This window comes from Lepidochelys kempii, chromosome 3 (assembly GCF_965140265.1).
Source record: "Lepidochelys kempii isolate rLepKem1 chromosome 3, rLepKem1.hap2, whole genome shotgun sequence".
NCBI lineage: Eukaryota > Metazoa > Chordata > Testudines > Cheloniidae > Lepidochelys > Lepidochelys kempii.
Genome location: NC_133258.1, coordinates 2,751,314 through 2,773,147, shown reverse-complemented (window position 1 = coordinate 2,773,147; position 21,834 = coordinate 2,751,314). Strand labels below are relative to the sequence as shown.

General features: G+C 41.5%; 1 protein-coding gene across 1 annotated transcript in view; it reads right to left on the bottom strand.

Moving 5' to 3' along the window:
• The window catches only part of RAB10 (RAB10, member RAS oncogene family), a 75,008-nt gene that overhangs the window by 31,459 nt on the left and 21,715 nt on the right, over positions 1-21,834 (bottom strand). The window contains exon 2 of the mRNA XM_073335491.1: positions 1,195-1,255. Coding sequence (XP_073191592.1) covers positions 1,195-1,255 — 61 coding nt within the window. The remainder of the gene's footprint in view (positions 1-1,194; positions 1,256-21,834) is intronic.

Genomic DNA, 21,834 nt, shown 5'->3' with positions numbered 1-21,834 from the left:
GTCGTAGGAGCAATACAGGCATGGAGGGGAACATTAAAACAAGAATATGAAAGTAAAAGGCCATTACCCTGCTCTGCAGAATTACCAAATTCTTCTTGAGCCTGTACTACAGAGCGGGGAAGTGGGCAGATTAAATCGGAAGTTAGACAACCAAAGAGTGCACCTGGCTGAGAAAAGGGAGTCCAAGCAAACTGACCAGAGAAGGCTGCCCCTAGACCCCACATAAGCTATCATCTTTCTCCCATCCTATTTTTTAGGAGAGCGACTACATATGAAAGAACCATCAGTTAGGATCATAATAGAGGACAGGGGAAAGCTGCTTCCTGAGGAAGTGGGGTGGTTTTTTTTTAAAAAAAATATAGTTCACTTTACATGGGAGTTTGTATTAAAAAGTAAGCTCACCAGCCAATTAAGTATTTAGGCTTTCCATGTCTTATGGTAAGATATTGTGTAGGAGGCCAAACATAAAAATTATACAGACATCTTACAAATTCTTGGTGACGCAGACGTCTGCAGGTATTACCAGAATTACTGATTTATAGTGTCCCGAGTCATGGCCTTATTTGAGCTACACAAATTTAAGTTACAAAATACAAGCCAAGTCAGCATACTATAAACTAAACAGTTCATTGTTGAAGAATCAGTTTTAAACACTTCCCACAAAACCTTGGACTATCAGCAGTCCCAGTTTTCAAACATTCAGAGGAGAGCTGCCAATAACCTGTAAATGAAATGCAGCTACTGTCCCTATTGAAATGCATTACGCTTTTAACAAAATTAAGGTATAGTTTCCTTCAATATTTCAGAAAAGTAATACCAATTAGTACTGTGCAACTGTCCTAACCTGGGCAAAGTTTTAATCACTTCATCTTTCCGTTTCTAACTCTGCTGTCATATCCTTTAAGAAAATTCCAAAAACCTATTGATGAACCTCCATCACTGTATCAGAAATACACAATGCATTCATGACATTAAACTCAAGATCGGGAAAGTACCTAGATGGGAATCTCTACTAATTTTAATGTTCTCCTCCCGTTTTCTGAAAAAAGTTTAAGCAACAATGCATATGGATAGTCACATAAGGCAATTCATCTTAACAGGACTGGAAAGCATTACGTAGTTTAGCAGAGCTAAACTATCTTAGGAACCATATCGTAATTATGTTGGCACTACAAGTTCTAAAATGTCACTTACCATATCTGAAGCTTGATCTTCTTTCCTTGTAATTCAACTGTTTTGATCTTGAAGTCTATACCTACAAAACAATAAAGGATAAAAGCTTTAGCAATACTTCTAAAAACAGTTCCACATTTGGACAGAGTTGTCAGAATTGCTCTAGGAAGAGGGAGCAGGTTTAACTAATGCGACAGGGAAGAGGAGAGGGCAATGGAGACTTTTCTACACTTGAGATCCACCAGTACCGCTTGACTAGTAGCTGCACTGGTAGGAGCTTCTTAATATATACAAGACCCCAGAGAATGGTCTAGCTATATCAATTTTAAAACGCTGCTTGAAGGTGGCATAACATTTTTTGAAGGTGATCAGCAAAGGATTTAAAAAGATTTGGCTTGTGCTTATAGTTTATGAAGGCAGACGGAGTTTTCATATTAGAAATATTCTGATTTTGCTGGAGAACTTCTGGGAGGTCTTGGGATGTTGGAGTTTTATAACACCTTAACTAAAATATCCAAGAAGTATTGCATTAAACAGAGGCTTCCTTTATTCAAAAGGCTAATAATTCAAGTCATGCAGGTGTTAAACAGCTTCTAAACAATAAAAGGAATTTTAGTCATTTGCACACTTTCACTCTTGTGAGATCACCATTTCACTAGTTCTGCAGGTTAATATCTAACCTAGTCAGAACCTGAGTTTCTAAAGTAAAACAGATCTGAAACTTTAAAACCAAGAGCTATTACATAAAATATCAAAGCTATAGAATAAAGACAAGCTTATTTTTCTTTGCTGGTCATATTCAAAGTAACCCACTTCTTTTTACAATTATAAGGCCTTCACATTTGTTACAAGGTTGGCCTAAAAAGCATCGTCTTGTCTAGACTACTGCTTTCACTGTTTGTTTAACTTACAGAATTCTCCACTGTAGTCTCTGGGCACTGACTAGTATTAGAAATATGGATGATTTAACTTTTGAAACTGTTGATACAAGTTATTATGTAGCACTGGATATTTATGTCACTGAAAAAAACAAAAGTACATCACAAAGTCATTTTGTACACATTCCACCGCAGTTATTCATTTTATATGACAAGCATATACTTCTGACTTTCAGCTAGTCACAATCCAATACAAGTGATCTCCTCTGGAATGGCTTTGGAAACCTGACATTGATTTAATGGAGCCTTGGGTAAAACACTTCTGTTAGGAATAGCACAGGTCATCTTCAGCAGTAAAGTGAGAAGAGTTTTGGGGGGGCAGTTTTGTTTTTCTTAAAATAGCAACTAGAACTGAAAACTGATTCACAGAGATTAAGTTATGGCAAAGGCATTAGTATTTGGAATTACACTTGGTTGTCAAAACTGACATGTTTGGCAGAGAAACCTAGTCACACTGAAAACTCCAATCTTGCTTGGTGATTATGTTCATATTCTACCATTAGAGGAAAGCATTCAGACCAAGAAGTACTTGTGGCACCTTAGAGACTAACCAATTTATTTGAGCATGAGCTTTCGTGAGCTGTAGCTCACGAAAGCTCATGCTCAAATAAATTGGTTAGTCTCTAAGGTGCCACAAGTACTCCTTTTCTTTTTGCGAATACAGACTAACACGGCTGTTACTCTGAAACCTGTCATTCAGACCAAGTCGATACTGGTCAAAGTTATTCAGCATAAACACTGAATTGGGAGTACTGAAAAAAATGCATAGTTTCAAGGTTGCCAAAAAAAACCCCACCACACCACATCACACATTCCCCAGAAAGTTTCAGATATATCAGGTTCAGCCTGTCTGCATATGAAGGCAGACATTTAAGGGAGAAGAGCCAGAGACTTCAAAATGCAGTAGGGACTTTTCCACTGCTAGTGAATTTGATGTGGAAGGCTCTCAGACTTCCCGCGGCCTATTATTCTAGTATAACACATGACTGCTTTAAGTTTAGGATTAGATTAAGTTTAGGATTATACTTGTGGCTCTCCCTGAAACGAAAATAAGGAATGGGGGCAAAAAGTGAAATAAAAAATTAAAGAGGGAAACTAAGTGCATTCAAATCCATGATATCTGTTTGACATTTCATACCGTGTGGGAAAGCTCCAGGACTAGATGCACCGGAAGTCTGATCCAGTAGGCCAATTCCTCTGACACTGATATGGCAGTTGATTTAAAAAAAAAAAAACCCATACCCAAAAGACTATTTTGTTCAAAAGAAAATTTCTAAACTAAAATTGCAGCCCAAAAATGTCATACAAGATTCAAGGACTTGTGGCACCTTAGAGACTAACCAATTTATTTGAGCATGAGCTTTCGTGAGCTACAGCTCACTTGATGAAGTGAGCTGTAGCTCACGAAAGCTCATGCTCAAATAAATTGGTTAGTCTCTAAGGTGCCACAAGTCCTCCTTTTCTTTTTGCGAATACAGACTAACACGGCTGTTCCTCTGATACAAGATTCAGGTCGTAACAATTGTTTTTTTCCCACATTTCAGTTTACATTTATGGAAATCTAAACTCATCTTGACAAGAAACCTGGCAGTTCAAGAAGCAGACGTATTTCACTGAAGTACATATTTAGTTGCTACAAATTATCTTTCACTCCCTATTGTTCTCAAAGATGGTATGCTGGAACAGATTTTATCTTTAAGCATCAATATTGGATGACAAGCAGAATCACTGTCAGTGTTGGCACAAGCTGGCATGGATCAATAGTATTTTTAGATCATCTCCTATGGATGGTAGGGCAGCCACATTCAGAATTTCTTCATGCACAAAGTGAGTTTTTGCTCCAACAGTCTCTCACTATGAAGTTACATTAATACCCATACATTCCATGCTACTGGTGTTCAGAAACTTTAGCTGTGATACTGACCTCTCATGCAGTACTTTTTGATATATTTATTCAAAACGTTCTTCATGAGCCAAAAAAAGCAAGAAACCAGAAGTTCCACCTGCAATTCCCAACAAGAGGATCTTAGCACTCCTTGTACCTGGCTTTCCGTGAATGTTCATGTTCTGTGTTGCCATTACAAGTTAATTTACACTACTAAAAATCATCAAAATGTCCCAAAAGATTAGCAGATATGCTGTGCATGTTACATGCACTCCATTATACACCACCTGCTGAGTTAAGCAGCTAGCACAGGGGTGGGCCAACCTGTGGCTCTGGAGCCGCATGTGGCTCTTCAGACATTAATATGCGTCTCCTTTCATAGGCACCGACTCCAGGGCGAGTCGGGCGCCAACTTTCCAATGTGCTGGGGGTGCTCACTGCTCAACCCCTGGCTCTTCCACAGGCCTCCACCCCTTTTTGCCCCCTCCCCTGAGCCTGCAGTGCCCTTGCTCCTACCACCCCCACCACCCCTGGAGCCTCCTGCATGCCATGAAATAGCTGATTAGGAAGTGCGGGGAGGGAGGGTGATGTGCCGGTGGGTGGAAGGTGCTGTGAGCGGGGGGCGGGGAGGCAGCGGGGAGGGCTGCTGACATATTACTGTGGCTCTTTGGCAATGTACATTGGTAAATTCTGGCTCCTTCTCAGGTTCAGGTTGGCCACCCCTGAACTAGAACGTTTGTTGTTGGTTCCTTACAAATTAGTACTGCCTATCAAAACCTTATCAAAAATAATCCGCTTTAGAATTTGATATCCCTGAAACATGTTCCAAAAGAATACAGCTTTGAGATTAACTTCACCTGGTTGCTCAAATTTTACCATGTTGGAGAAGTAGAAAAGTGATCAAGTACACTCTGATCTTGGGCATCAGCCATTTCAAAAGAACTGAAATGGCTTGTGTGTGATTTTTTGTTTGTTTTTTTTAAAAAGGATGAGAACAATCCACACTTTGGATACATAGTAACTTAAGACTGTATTACAATATTCACTACATAGCCACTGAGATCACAGTAGGAATAGATTTTAGGTTTGTCTCTGGGTAGGAATGTAGAAATGAGTTATCCAGAGTGCTGTGTTACACATCAGCAGATAAAAGATATTACCCAGGCAAAAAGGGCCACCTATCTTGTTACACTGCTTTTGTGTCTAACAATTCAGTGTCACTGGTTTTCCAACCTGAAGACTAGAAGCCTTGTCTCTTGTCAAATTCTACTAGACTGAGACATGTAGCCTCTTAGAAATAAATGGAATACTGCACACTGTACACAATGTCTGCATTTTAAGTGTTCTGCTTTTTCACTGCAAAGATCAAAATTTGCAAGAGTCTAACTTATCATTTGTCCCAATATTTACTCTGTGTCCAGTAACTCATTTTAAAGTCTTGTCTACAGAAGCAGATCCTCTAGGAAAAGCCAAGTAGTCACAGACTCCCTGAGGAAGGCTAAACCATTCCAAAGTGGAGGAGAAGCAAACTAATTTTGGTAGTGGAGAAGTTCCCATATTACTGACAACAGCACCATAACAAGAACTCAGATACTTATAAAAGGGCACAGTATAAGACCCGGACAGTAGCAATCTGGCGAGAGCACACTCATGAGGCCCTTTCCTCTCCCCATTTTTGGATGTTTCAGTCCCTTCCTCAAACATTAGAAAGAAGCTTGAACCACTGGCAATCATGGGCTAACACTGCAACAGAAGTATTTTTCTACCACCAATTACAGCTTCGAAGATTAAGTTTATCAAGAAATGGACAGTGTGTGCATTTGTTTTGGCTTTGTTACAGTTTGAAAGTAGAAATAGCAGTCAGACTATGTGCAGCATAAAAACCTTAGAGTTAAAAAGCCTTTCTGAGGCAGATTTCAGCTACCCATATTTTTTTGGAAGGTCTTAGTATGTTAAGAGAATACAAGGCTAAAGTATACACCACTTCTCAATGGACCTGTATATCCCATTTTTAACCCCCTCATATTTGCTGTAGACTCTTTATAGAGAGCATACTGGCGTATCTGAAGTGCAATGTACAGATTTCTTTTAAAAAACCAAAACCCCACTAAAATCACATCTCCTAGTTTTAGCAATTTCAAACAATATGCTGGATAAGTAACTGAGGCAGACTCATGAAAAGTTGCCACAGGTTTTAGGTTCCAGATTTCTGCAGAGTCATAATCAGGGTGAAAATCAGTTTAAAAATGCAACACAGGGCAAGTTGCATGTAGACTGGGATAGATGTGCTGAATTTAAGTGTTTCATAGCTATCCACACTAACTGAAGAAAAAACAAAATTAGTGTTTTAGTACTGACAGCTATGGACATACCAGAGAGGCAGTGGGATCTATTTAACTGATATTTAATTTAGGTTTAAGTTCTACTGTGTATCAGTTTAGCAGAAACAGCTAACTAGTGCTTCCAAAACTCTAAACTTCCTCCACGTCTTCATGCTAGAAGCCAAATGTCTCCTACCCATTTGCCGAAACTTCCAGCTTTTCCTTCCATCCAGCAATTTCTGATGCAGTTATGCACAGTCAATACAATCTATGTGGTGTATAAAACTGGAAGTGGAGACCATATCAAACAAATCAACCACCGTGTTTATAGTTAACTTCACAATTCAGACACTTCTAGAAAAATCTAGATGAAGTTGCCACTAAATTTCACTGTGCTGCACCAGGATGCCACAGATTAAAGGGAACCAACTCCACCATTTACGTAGAACTACATGGGCCTCAGGATGCTGTCAAGGCCTATTTGAGATTTAATTCACCTGAATATATTGGCCTTCAACTGTAAAACTGAAGTCACAAACTGGCCTGTGGCTGCAGAATAGCATGCCAACAGTTTCCCCTTGAAGATTCCGCTACCTTTGGAAAAGGCTGCATCTGATAGAGGAATTCTGCTTCAGGAAGGTCTCATGGAACAGTTCACTACGCCCTGGTCTACACTAGGAGTTCAGGTCAAATTTAGGAGCATTAAATCGATTTAACCTTTCACCTGTCCACACGACAAAGCCCTTTTTTTCGACTTAAAGGGCTCTTAAAATAGATTTCCTTACTTCACCCCCGACAAGGGGATTAGCTCTGAAATCAGTCTTGCCGGGTCCAATTTGGGGTACTGTGGCTGCAATTAGACAGTATTGGCTTTGGGAGCTATCCCAGAGTGCTCCATTGTGACTGCTCTGGACAGCACTCTCAACTCAGATGCACGGGCCAAGTAGACAGGAAAAGGCCCGCAAACTTTTGAATTTCAATTTCCTGTTTGGCCAGCTGCAGGTGAGTGCAGAACTCACCAGCAGAGGTGACCATGCAGAGTTTGTCAGCAGAGGGGACTATGATGGAGTCCCAGAATCGCAAAAGAGCTCCAGCATGGACCGAATAGGAGGTACAGGATCTGATTGCTGTTTGGGGAGAAGAATCCGTGCTATCAGAACTCCGTTCCAGTTTTCGAAATGCCAAAACCTTTGTCAGAATCTCCCAGGGCATGAAGGACAGAGGCCATAACAGGGACTCGAAGCAGTGCCGCATGAAACTGAAGGAGTTGAGGCAAGCCTACCAGAAAACCAGAGAGGCAAACGGCCGCTCCAGGTCAGAGCCCCAAACATGCCGCTTCTATGATGAGTTGCATGCCATTTTAGGGGGTTCAACCACCACCACCCCAGCTGTGTTGTTTGACTCCTTCAATCGAGATGGAAGCAACATGGAAGCATGTTTTGGAGACTAGGAAGACGAAGAGGATGAGGAGGTTGAAGATAGCTCACAGCAAGCAAGCGGAGAAACAGGTTTTCCTGACAGCCAGAACTGTTTTTTACCCTGGACCTGGAGCCAGTACCCCCCGAACCCACCCAAGGCTGCCTCCCGGACCGCCAGATGGAGAAAGGACCTCTGGTGAGCGTACCTTTTAAAATAGTATACATGGTTTAAAAGCAAGCATGTTTAATGATTAATTTGCCCTGGCATTCACGGCTCTCCTGGATGTACTCCAAAAGCCTTTGCAAAAAGTTTCTGGGGAGGGCAGCCTTATTCCATCCACCATGGTAGGACACTTTACCATTCCAGGCCAGTAGCATGTACTCGGGAATCATTGCAGAACAAAGCATTGCAGTGTATGTTTGCTGGCGTTCAAACATCCATTCTTTATCTCTGTGTTATCCTCAGAAGAGTGATATCATTCATGGTCACCTGGCTGAAATAGGATGCTTTTCTTAAGGGGACATTCAGAGGTGCCCATTCCTGCTGGGCTGTTTGCCTGCGGCTGAACAGAAATGTTCCCCGCTGTTAGCCACGGGGAGAGGGGGAGGCAAAATGCGACCTTGGAACGAAAGCACATGTGCCATGTATGTAACGTTATCAGCAAGGTTTACCATGAAAGAGTGTACCCATTGTTCTATAAAATGGGTCTTTTTAAATACCACTGTCCCTTTTTTCCCCTCCACCAGCTGCATTTCAAGGATCACAGGATCTTCTCTTTCCCAGAGGCCAGTGAAGATTAAAAGGCGAAAAAAAAACACTCACGATGCAATGTTCTGAGCTCATGCTGTCCTCCCACACTGACAGAGCACAGACGAACGTGTGGAGGCAGACAATGTCAGAGTGCAGGAAAGCACAAAATGACCGGGAGGAGAGGTGGCGGGCTGAAGCTGAAAGGTGGCAGCAGCGTGATGAGACGAGGCAGGACCCAATGCTGAGGCTGCTGGAGGATCAAATTAATATGCTCCAGCATATGGTTGAGCTGCAGGAAAGGCAGCTGGAGCACAGACTGCTGCTACAGCCTCTGTGTAACCAACCACCCTCCTCCCCAAGTTCCATAGCCTCCTCACCCAGATGCCTAAGAAAGCGCAGGGGGGGGAGGGGGTGCCCTCCGGCCACCTAGCCACTCCACCCCAGAGGATTGCCCAAGCAACAGAAGGCTGGCATTCAATAAGTTTTAAACGTTTAAAGTGCTGTGTGGCCTTGTCCTTCCCTCCTCCACCACCCCTCCCAGGCTACTTTGGCAGTTATCCCCCTATGTGTGTGATAAATTAATACAGAATGCATGAATGTGAACCAACAATGACTTTATTGACTCTGCAAGCGGTGATCAAAGGGAGGAGGGGAGGGTGGTTAGCTTACAGGGAAGTAGAGTGAACCAAGGGGCAGGGGGTTTCATCAAGGAGAAACAAAGAGAACTTTCACACTAGCCTGGCCAGTCATGAAACTGGTTTTCAAAGCTACTCTGATGCGTACCGCACCCTCCTGTGCTCTAACCACCCTGGTGTCTGACTGCGCGTAACCAGTGGCCAGGCCATTTGCCTCAACCTCCCACCCGCCATAAACGTCTCCCCCTTACTCTCACAGATATTGTGGAGCGCACAGCAAGCAGTAACAGTGGGAATATTGGTTTCGCTGAGATCTAACAGTCAGTAAACTGCATCAGCGCGCTTTTAAAAGTCCAAATGCACATTCTACCACCATTCTGCACTTGCTCAGCCTGTAGTTGAACAGCTCCTGACTACTGTCCAGGCTGCCTGTGTATGGCTTCATGAGCCATGGCATTAAGGGGTAGACTGGGTCCCCAAGGATAACTATAGGCATTTCAACATCCCCAACGGTTATTTTCTGGTCTGGGAATAAAGTCCCTTCCTGCAGCTTTTGAAACAGACCAGAGTTCCTGAAGATGTGAGCATCATGTACCTTTCCCGGCCATCCCACGTTGATGTTGTTGAAACGTCCCTTGTGATACACCAGTGCTTACAGTACCCCTTGCGGTTTATGTACTCGCTGGCTTGGTGCTCCGGTGCCAAGATAGGGATATGGGTTCCATCTATGGCCCCACCACAGTTAGGGAATCCCATTGCAGCAAAGCCATCCACTATGACCTGCACATTTCCCACGGTCACTACCCTTGATATCAACAGATCTTTGATTGTGTTGGCTACTTGCATCACAGCAGCCCCCACAGTAGATTTGCCCACTCCAAATTGATTTCCAACTGACCGGTAGCCGTCTGGCATTACAAGCTGCTACAGGGCTATTGCCACTCACTTCTCAACTGTGAGGGCTGCTCTCATCTTGGTATTCATGCGCTTCAGGGCAGGGGAAAGCAAGTCACAAAGTTCCATGAAAGTGCCCTTATGCATGCGAAAGTTCGGAATCGTCCCAGACCTGCAACACTATGTGGTCCCACCAGTCTGTGCTTGTTTCCTGAGCCCAGAATTGGCATTCCACCGCATGAACCTGCCTCATTAGCACCATGATGCCCGCATTGCCAGGGCCCGTGCTTTGAGAGAAGTCTGTGTCCATGTCCTCATCACTCATCACCGCGCTGACGTCGCCTACTTGCCCGGTTTCGCTTTGCCAGGTTCTGGAGTTGCATATACTGCTGGATAATGCACGTGGTGTTTAATGGGCTCCTAATTGCCAAAGTAATATGAGCAAGCTCCATGCTTGCCGTGGTATGGCGTCCGCACAGAAAAAAGGTGCGGAACGATTGTCTGCCATTGCACTGAGGGAGGGCGGGCCTGACAACATGCACCTAGAACCACCCGCAACAATGTTTTTTGTCCCATCAGGCATTGGGATCTCAACCCAGAATTCCAATGGGCGGCAGAGACTGCGGGAATTATGAGAAAGTTACCCACAGTGCAACACTCTGGAAGTCTACGCTAGTCTTGGTACTGTGGAAGCACTCCGCTGAGTTAATGTACTTACAGCATTTTGTGTGGGGACACAAACAATCGACTATATAGAAACGATTTCTAAAAATACTACTTCTATAAATTCGACCTTATTTCATAGTGTAGACATACCCTCAGAAAGCACTCCACTGCTAGTCACCAAGTTGTTACGTACTTGGGAATGCCTTTTTCAAGAATATCTTGTGCTGAACTTTGTGTGGAATATTTTAAACATTTACTGTTAACTAAAAAACCCAATCTAAAAATGATAGTCCAGGATTCTGAACTGCAGCTTCATCAAGGACATTAACTTCGCTTTATTTAGAATCATAGAATCATAGAATATCAGGGTTGGAAGGGACCCCAGAAGGTCATCTAGTCCAACCCCCTGCTCAAAGCAGGACCAATTCCCAGTTAAATCATCCCAGCCAGGGCTTTGTCAAGCCTGACCTTAAAAACCTCTAAGGAAGGAGATTCTACCACCTCCCTAGGTAACGCATTCCAGTGTTTCACCACCCTCTTAGTGAAAAAGTTTTTCCTAATATCCAATCTAAACCTCCCCCACTGCAACTTGAGACCATTACTCCTCGTTCTGTCATCTGCTACCATTGAGAACAGTCTAGAGCCATCCTCTTTGGAACCCCCTTTCAGGTAGTTGAAAGCAGCTATCAAATCCCCCCTCATTCTTCTCTTCTGCAGGCTAAACAATCCCAGCTCCCTCAGCCTCTCCTCATAACTCATGTGTTCCAGTCCCCTAATCATTTTTGTTGCCCTTCGCTGGACTCTCTCCAATTTATCCACATCCTTCTTGAAGTGTGGGGCCCAAAACTGGACACAGTACTCCAGATGAGGCCTCACCAATGTCGAATAGAGGGGGACGATCACGTCCCTCGATCTGCTGGCTATGCCCCTACTTATACATCCCAAAATGCCATTGGCCTTCTTGGCAACAAGGGCACACTGCTGACTCATATCCAGCTTCTCGTCCACTGTCACCCCTAGGTCCTTTTCTGCAGAACTGCTGCCTAGCCATTCGGTCCCTAGTCTGTAGCTGTGCATTGGGTTCTTCCGTCCTAAGTGCAGGACCCTGCACTTATCCTTATTGAACCTCATCAGATTCCTTTTGGCCCAATCTTCCAATTGGTCTAGGTCCTTCTGTAGCCTATCCCTCCCCTCCAGCGTATCTACTACTCCTCCCAGTTTAGTATCATCCGCAAATTTGCTGAGAGTGCAATCCACACCATCCTCCAGATCATTTATGAAGATATTGAATAAAACCGGCCCCAGGACCGACCCTTGGGGCACTCCACTTATTTCACCTTTGAAGAAGAGCAAACGACAAACAGAATTACAACCTAAATCCGTTTGCGCTAAGAATGGCACAAGTCAGAAAAATCAATGGTTTTCTGACAGAGCTGCTAGACAGAACTCTGGGCAATATGTTTGTTATTTAAATTCAACAAGTATCTGCAGGTATAGTACTGAAAGCAACTAAACTAGGACAGGACAACTTCATATATTGTTTGAATTCAGTTACATTTTTTTAAATTTATCGTATCGGTGTTTACCCACACTTTAAGCACACATCATACAAGACAAAGCATTAAGGTTAAAAAGTTTAACAATTTGAAAATGAAGTGACAATATTTAGGCAGAGCATGCGATCTTAATTCTGTCCTATAGTCTGACTGATCACATGCTGTTCTCCCACAGAACACCCAATTCATTCATTCCAGATTGGATAACCAATATTTGTCACCCTCACTGTAATGTGTGGCCCTGTAACTCCTTCACCACCCAACCTGTGATCTTTTCTGCAAGATCTAAAACTGACTGCACAAGAGGCAGAATTAAGCTGCCCATGGAAACTTAATTTAGCTATTTTCTTAAGTTAAAGCGGTTCGCTTTGAAACCTTCATTATTTTCATGTAGTTTTTTGGATGGAACTCTACACTGATAATTGACTTCCGGAAACTTAAGGACTGAACAGCATCTAAACCACTGAAAGCCTGATACAAGACCAGAACCCAAAAACAGAGTAAGCAGCTAGTCTTTGAGATACATTATCTGCTCTTTACTAAAGCTATATTGTATTTGTGCCTTAGTTCAAAAAGGGATCGGAAACCTGTTGACAAGAAGCATCAAAGCACAAGTTCTACTACAGATATCCCAGACAGTGGGTGTTGCCCCAAAAGCAGGAGGCAAGAATCCTGCATGTTATGTGGAATTCCTCTATTCCCATATGCTGGAAAGGTCCATGAGAACCTAAAGTGAAAGTCACCTCAGCAACTCAACCCCTTGCAAGCAGAACAAGATGCAGTCAGTCCCAGAATGAAAGAGAGGAGAAGTGCTAGTCTCACCCATCTCTTAGGGCTAGAAGCTACTGGATGATGTCAGACAACTGTACTCTACAGGCTGGGGAGTGCTGGGTGAATAATTAGGAGTGAGCCAAAAATCTTCAGCCACATATCAAATCTCCTGGGAAAGTGACTGAGAACACTCATCTATCTCCATCTTGGGAAAGATCATTCCCATTAAAAAAAAAAGTAGCTTATAACAGAGTCTCTCCCCAATTCCCTCCCCCAAATGAAAGGATGTTATATTTATGATCTAAAAATGAGAATCCTCAAATCTGGTTATAATCTTGACATCCACAGGAAATCCTGTTGGCATAAGAGCATACAGTGTTCTTAGAGTGTGGATAAAAATCAATGTTTTTTTTTTTAATTAAAAAAATTGGATTTTTGATAAAATGCTTTGAGGGAAAACCTATCGAAACATCGTTTTAATTAAGATACATTATAGCTCAAAGATCATCATGGAATATACATTCTATAGTATGAGACAATGTATTCATGTAATGTTTAAGAAAAGTTTTGTAAGAGTTCCAATAGTTCATGGATTAGGGACCCAATCTTATTGGGTTCCATGGGCTCCTGTATAGCTTTAGGTTAATATTCCTATCTACCAAATGGGACTCAGTGCTTAGTCCATAAGATACCAGAGATGCTTAATTTTGCAGTTCTCAAACTGTAGATTTGTGTCTCCAGAGATAACAGCAAAAAATATTTTAAATTAACAGACCTCAACCCTATTGTCCTTTTGCAAATTTGTGTACAGAGTCAATCCCTTACCTCTCTCTAAAAGTGCAAAGTTTCAAAAAGTTCAATGACTAGAAGATTGTTGGCGATGGGGGGACAGAATAGATCTGGACAAGGAGAAGTCTTAAGATAAATGTGAGAAGGGAGGGACAGGCAGTAGAATCAAGTGTGAAACTGTTTGAGCGGCATATTTCAGAAGTCTTGAGGTCTCTCTCAGTGTAGCCTTCATTGATTTGAGATTGACCATACCATTCTCTCACTAGAAGGGAAAACCTATAATGGCAGCAGGCCATAAAAGAGACCCAGTTTGGGAACATTTTAATGAGTTCCTCCACCTGCTGGTTACACAGGTATGCACAGTTTGCATTTTGCACACAAAGAAATGCAAGGCCTGATTGCCCGAATGAAACAACATCATGAGAAGCGTTCCTTCTCAGAAGGAAACTGCGTTGAAGATGATGAAAGGAACATATCTGAAAATGCAGGATCTTCAGGTTGGTAAACTTTTTTATTTCAAACTTCTTTCTTAAGGACTGCCTGTCTTCCTTTTGGACTATTCTTGAATTCTCATGTTTGAGCAAATAATATAGTTGTTACTCTATGGTATTATCATTTTAGATGCAGCGTGATAAAAAATAAATAGCTGAAACAGGCAGATCTTCCTTTTACAATTTCACCTTTAAATTAGTACGGAGTGTCAGTGAATGCAATGAGTAATACTAAATGAGCAGTATGGGAATAATTAAATATCTGCATAGACTTATTTTGTTTAGGAGAATGGATCTTCAACATACAGGATTCGGAAGACTATACGCCTTCAAGGTCACCATCATTTTCTATAGTTTCAGAGTTATTTGCCAATGATAGTGTTTCAGTCACATCATGTATGTCACATAGCCACAGTGTATCACCTATAGCAAAAAAACCTCCATCAAGAAACAACCATTGATATGTTTGTGAGAAGAACCAGCAGAGGTAATTGATGAAAAAATTGCCCAGTTTGTTTATGCAACAAACTCTCCTTTCCGTATGATTGAGAACCCACACTTCATTAACATGGTTCAGTCATTAACACCAGGATACAGTCCACCCAACAGAGCAAATATCACAGACAAATTGCTGGAGAAAGTATGAAAGAGAAATTGAGCAGTGTGCAAAAGGTCTAGAGGATAAAATTATTAACTTGAGTCTTGATGAATGGAACAATGTCCACAATGATCCTGTTGTATGTGCTTGTGTGACAACAGAAGAATGGAAATGTCTTCCTTACAGAAACAATTGATACATCAGGAAATGCACACACAGCAGAATACTTAGAAGTAGCAGCAGTAAAAGCTGTAACTGAAAAAAATTCAAATGTCTAGTACGCAGCTTGGTCACAGACAATGCTGCAAATGTATCCAAGATAAGAAATTTAGAAAATAGAGTGAAGAGAGTCCCAAGCTAACAACATACGGCTGCAGTGCTCATTTGATGCACCTCCTAGCCAAAGACTTCAGTGTTCCAGAAATAAAGGCTAATGTTGTTGAAATTACAAAATACTTCCATAACAACCACTTTGTAGCAGCTACTCTGAAAAAAGTGGAAGGAACCAAGGTAACTCTCCCACAAGACGTGCAATGGAACTCAGTAGTGGACTGTTTTGAGCACTATATCAAGACCTGGCCTAATCTGATGAGTTTGTGAACAAAATCGTGAAACAGATGGCACTGTCACAGCCAAAGTTCTCTACATTGGGCTGAAGAGAAATGTCGGACACATGCTGAGGACCCTGAAGTCTATTTCTGTTGCCTTGAACACAATGCAAGGAAATAGCTGTTTTATTGCTGATGCTGCTGAAATTTGGAAGGAACTGAGTGAGATCTTAAAAAGAGAAATATGCCATGACAGAGTTAAATTACAAGCATTTAAAAAAAACACAACACACATAAATGGGACAAGTACTAGCTCCAGCTCATTTTCTTGCAAATATTCTCAATACCTGGGTCAAACCTTAACTGCTGAAGAAGAGGAGCTGGCTATGACATGGACATCCAGCAATCATCCCTCCATAACACCAACTATAATAAACTTCAGAGCGAAGGGTGAACTATTCAAGAAATATGTTTGCGGATGATGTTTTAAAAGAAAGTCACTTAAGCACTTGGATTCAGAGACTGTTGAAGTGATGATCTTACTTTTAACAGCAGTAGCGTCTTCTGCCGGGGTAGAAAGAATATTTTCTTCATTTGGACTAATTCATTCTAATTTGAGAAATCATTTGGGACCTGAAAAAAGCAGGAAAGCTTGTTTTTCTTTTCCAGATTATGAACAAACAGGAAAAAGAAGGTGAAGACGACTGAGTTAGCTGCAGAAGCCAAAATTTTAAGTTTCTCATGTTGACCTGGCTGACAGTCTATTTAAATTTTGTTTTGTTTTTTTAATACATTTCATTTAACTATTTTAAGTTAAAAATTTTAACAAAAACAAACCTGATGTTAAAAAAACTTGAATGTTTAACTAAATTCAAATGCTTGTTTTGTTAAAATATTCTATGTTTGCTGTTGAAGAAAAAAATCCATAATACAGAAGGTGGTGGTTTTTAAGGCCCAGCTTGACAAAGCCTTGGCTGGGATGATTTAGCTGGTGTTGGTCCTGCTTTGAGCAGGGGACTGGACTAGATGACCTCCTGAGGTCATTCTAGGATAATATAGTATGGCAAGAAAATCTCCCAAATATTAAATGATTAACCTGTCGAATTGGAGATATTTATGAAGTCACTGGGAGGTGAACTATCTGCTTCAATTACCTTTCGTAACTGAAATAACCAATCATTCATTTTCTGATATAGCTGTAAAACTAATCTGAAGAGTTTGCAAAATAAATCACTTAAAAATGTATAGTGTACACCTTCTAAAAATGAAACCTACATCTGAGTTGTGAAGAATATGTATTAAGGTTACAACCCACCAACAAGAATTCACTTTTATGTAGAAATCCATGATTAAATAGAGTCTTCCTGACTAGGGATTTAAATCAAATTGATTTAATTTGACACATTTCAGAAATACTGGAATAATTTTGCTTGCTTTCCGCTATTTGTATCATTTGCAGTAGTGTAGCAATTTGAGTCATGTATTTATTCCATAGGGCCTGTAAGTGTTCCTCCACAGAGATACTGATTTAAATCAAATCCACCCTGGTGTCTTATTCCAGCAAATGCAGATAGAGATTTCATAGACTACAAGTTCTTTGAGGCACGAACCTAGCCATCTTACTTGTCTGTAAAGCATCATGTATGCTGTTGGTACTGTACAATTAATCCTAAAAAGCTCTATGATTATCAGCTACTTTTGGAGTAGAACATCTTCTGGAACAACATTCTATGGTAAGGCTTGTCTACATGGGTGGAAAAGCCTGAAGTAGCTGGTGTGCACTCGTTACTCTGCATCATCTCCCAATGTGGACACACACTTACTATGCACTAAGAGTACCTTGTGTGCATTAGTGTTATGTGCTTTGGAAGTGTACTAAGCTTAACTGCCTGAGGGCACTCTTAGGACACTGTAAGACTGTCCACACAGGGAGTTAGTACAGAGTAGTTAGTGCATTTTAAATGCACTCGTCTACATGGGGAAAAAAATCACTGTGCAGAAACCTTAGCAAATAGGCTTGGACTGGGAGTCCTAGGGTTTTGGTTATTCTCAACTCTCCACCTGACTAGCTCTTAACTCAGGCATATCCTTAAGCCTCTGAGCTTCAGTTTCACTTGTGGGAACGGAGGCCAATGCTACTAGATCTTCCTAAAGTATTTAGTTCTCTAGATGAAACCGTGCTAATAAAGGTATAAGAATTTGAAGCCAACAGGTGAATTTGAACAGACAGCACTGCAATTAAAAAAATCTATAAAGATAGTTGACTAGCTGGGTTTTCCTGAGAGTCTTATTGGATAAATAGCAAGAAGTTATCAGCACCTTCTTTGACATCTCATTCAAACGATGGCCTCTCCAATAAGTCAGTGCCCTTATTCTGAAGCACTGGGTCTAGGAGCCACAGTGTCACCTACCAAATCAAACTACTTCCTGCAACACTTTGGAGATTCCTCTCAAATTAGAGAAGTATGGTAAACCGTGCAACCTTCCACCAAGAGAACTGCCTGCATTTCCATTGTCGGCACTCCAAACTGATTTGTTTAAATGATTGATCAGTGCTGAAAACCCCTCAAAGGATAGGGGGAAAAAATGCCAACCACCAGATGTCGCCTGTTTTGTTAAAATCTTTAACCTGTCCCAAAATGTGAAACTAGGGAGAAAAGAGGGATCCCAAGGGATTCATCCAGGTCTTTAATTTACAAATGAATAGTGGTTGAAGGCCAATGTGAGAGTTAGTGCCCTAAGGGCTAGTTGGTTGACATTTCCTCACATTCTAAGGCAAGGCTTCCCAAGTGTTTTCATGGCATAGATAACCTGCTGGAGAAGTCTTATGTATTACCTCACTTCCAAACCACCTACACATCACAGGACACACAGAAATGCCACACCATGATCAAAATGTCTCAGTAATCTGGAGTCTTTAGTGGGCTACTAATTTTAGTCAATGAAAATGGGCAGGAAAGTCTTTAGTGTTTTCTGAATATCTAGGAATCCACCAAGGAAAATAATTTAAGAAAAACCTCCATAGGGTGTAAGCTTCCTGAAAACAGAGCTGCCTGTAACTCTTATGGGAAATGCTCCTTGCTTATCAGGGATTGCCAGTATACGGGGGGAATTGCCTTTTGTCCCCACAGGAAGTTCAGATTGAGTTATTGCAGACTCATTTGCATGCTTCAGATCATTCTGATATCGTCTAGGATTGAATCCTAGATTTGAAAGACTTGCCAAGAAAACCATTTCCTACACATTTCAGAAATATGGGAATGATTTTGCTTACTTTTCACTATTTATATCATTTGCAGTAATGTAGCAATCTGAATCATGTATTTATTCCACGGAGCCTGTAAGTGTTCCTCCCCAGAGATACTGTGCGGATATTCTAAACAGAGCTGTCAGTGGCCCCTACAGATTAAGGACTTGTCTACATGGACACTGTACAGTGCCTCAACTTACGCCATCCTCCCCCCCGAGCGGTGTGTTTTTTCACACCCCAAGTGAGAAAGTTTCAGCGCTGTAAAGTGCCAGTGTAGACAGTGCACCAGCGCTGGGAGGTATTCCCCTCATGGAGGTGGAGGTGCTGCGACTACATAAGCCATGTTACAGTGCTGTTGCCAGTGAAGATGTGCCCTAAGAATGCCTAATACTTCTCAATAAAAGTTCATTTGCAGTTGCTTATAAAATAAAAAAAACTTTGCCAGACTTTAACCATTTTGAGACACCCTGGAAGCGAGGGACACAGTTAAACTTTGTTTGCTTTTTAAAAAACAGGTGGCAGCTGAGTTTAAGCAACTTGCTTAACATTGACACAGGAACTGGGTGGCAGAGACAAAAATCCCATTCTCCAGGAAAGCACCTTTATATGCCCCCCATTACTGTAGTATTGAGCACATCACACATCTGACATTGCAAAAACATAGCAGAAATCAATTGGTAATTTGCCATTTAAAAAAAAGTGTAAGATTTGAACTTCACAAGTTGAAATTGATAGTATAAAATTTTGCAGTGTAGCACGAAGTGAGTAGTTGAAAGAAATACTTCACTCTGGTTACACCCCACCTCCATGCTGAAATTATTAAAACAAAACTTTTAATAAGAAACTTGATGCAATGTCTTCTCACGCATGTATACCACAAGTGTAACAGCACAAAATGGAATTTGGCTCTCATGACACTAATTAAAATGAGAATTTTCCCCTCACACATGACTTTTCCAAAGTTCTGTTGCACACCTGTTGGGAATCATAGAATTCTTTAGGACTAGAAGGGACCTTGAGGTCTTGCACTCAAGGCAGGACAAAAGTATTTTCTAGACCAGTGGTCCTGAAACTGTGGGTCATGCCCCCATGGAGGCGGAGGGGGGACACGGATGAATGTTGAGGGGGCACACAGCAGGGGGCAGAGGAATGTTCAGAGGGCATGGTGGGACCCAGGCCAGCCCCCATGGGGGGTGGGAGCACCACCCGCCCAGCTCTGCCTCAGCCCTGCCCCCAGTCAAGGCCCTGGCTCCTGGTCCCAGACAGATTACATTACGGTTACAGGGAGATGCAACAAAAAGAAGTTGGGGAATCATTGTTCTAGACCAGAGCAGGTTAGACAATGATGGAGATTCCACAACCTCCCTGAGCAATTTATTCTAGTGCTTAACTACAGTTAGGAAGTTTTTCCTAATGTCCAACCTAAACCACCCTTGCAGCAATTTAAGCCCATTGCTTCCTGTCCTATCCTCAGAGGTTACAAGGAAACAGTTTTTCCTTGTAACAACCTTTTATGTACTTGAAAACTGTTCTGCTCTTTCTCCAGACTAAACAAATCCAATTTTTTCCCCCTCCCAATCTTCCCTCATAGGTCATGTTTTCTAGACCTTTAATCATTTTTGTTGCTCTGCTCCGAACTTTCTCCAGTTTGTCCATATCTTTCCTGAAATGTGGCACACAGAAATGGACACAATACTATAGCTGAAGCCTAATCAGTGTGGAGTAGAGCGGAAGAATTACTTCTCGGGTCTTGCTTACAACACTCCTACTAATACATCCCTGAATGATGTTTGCAACAGTATATTACACTGTTGACTCATTTAGCTTGTGGTCCACTATGACCCCCAGATCTCTTTCTGCAGTATTCCTTTCTAGGCAGTCATTTCCCATTTTGTATGTGTACACCTGATTGTTCCTAAGGGGCATACTTTGCATTTGTCCTTATTTTCTTCAGACCATTTCTCCAGTCTGTCCAGATAATTTTGAATTTTAATTCTATCGTCCAAAGCACTTGCAAACCCTCACAATTTGCTATTATATGCAAGCTTTATAAAAGTGTACTCTATGCCAGCTACTACACTTTATTAAAAAAAAACAAAGTAATTTAGCACTTCTGCCATTTTCACATTCTCTGTTAGTTACCCTTTCCCTCATTGACTAACCAGCCTACCATGTCCTTGGTTCTCCTCTTGCTCTGAATATAATGTTTTCTGGTTACCCTTTATGTCTCTATCTTGTGTAATCTCATTTTGTGCCTTGGTCTTTCTAATTTTGTCCCTACATACTTGTACTATTTGTTTATATTCATCCTTTGTAATATGACCTTTTCCCACTCTGTAGGACTCTTTTGCATTTCAGATCATTGAAGATCTCCTGGTTAAGCCAGGGTGGTCTCTTGCCAGGCTTCCTATCTATCTTAGAGTGGGATAGTTTGCTCTTGTGCCCTTAAAAATGTCTCATTGAAAAACTGCCATCTCTCTTGAACTGTTTTTCCCCTTTGACTTGCTTCCCATAGAATCTTACCTACCAATTCCCTGAGTTTGCTAAAATCTGCCTTCTTGAAATCCATTTTTTATTGTGTTTTCCCTCCTACCATTCCTTAGAATCATGAACTTTTTCATGATCAGTTTCACCCAAGCTACCTTCAGCTTTCAAAATCTCAACCTGTTCTTCTCTATTTGTCAAACACCCTCTCCCCCTAGTAGCTTTCGCCACCTTCTGAAATAAAAAACAATGGTCTCCAGTACATTCCAAGAACTTATTGGATAATTGTGCCCTGCTGTGTTATTTTCCCAACAGATGTCTGTGTGGTTGAAGACCCCCATCACCGCCCTAGAAAACAGCCTAGTGTTCACACCAGCTAATGGAGTTACTTTAGATAACGGTCATAGGCTCAAACACTGCTAACTACTCACAGGGATCACTACACTGCTGAAATGGATCATTTCTGAGGAAATCTGAAGTTATTTTAATACATGACCAATCTGGCTTTATTTCTGAGGGTACATGATTAAACAAGTATCGGGGGGTAGCCGTGTTAGTCTGTATCCACAAAAACAACAAGGAGTCTAATCACGTGGCACCTTAAAGGCTAACAGATGTGATGTTTTACCCACAAAAGCTTATACACAAATAAATCTGTTAGTCTTT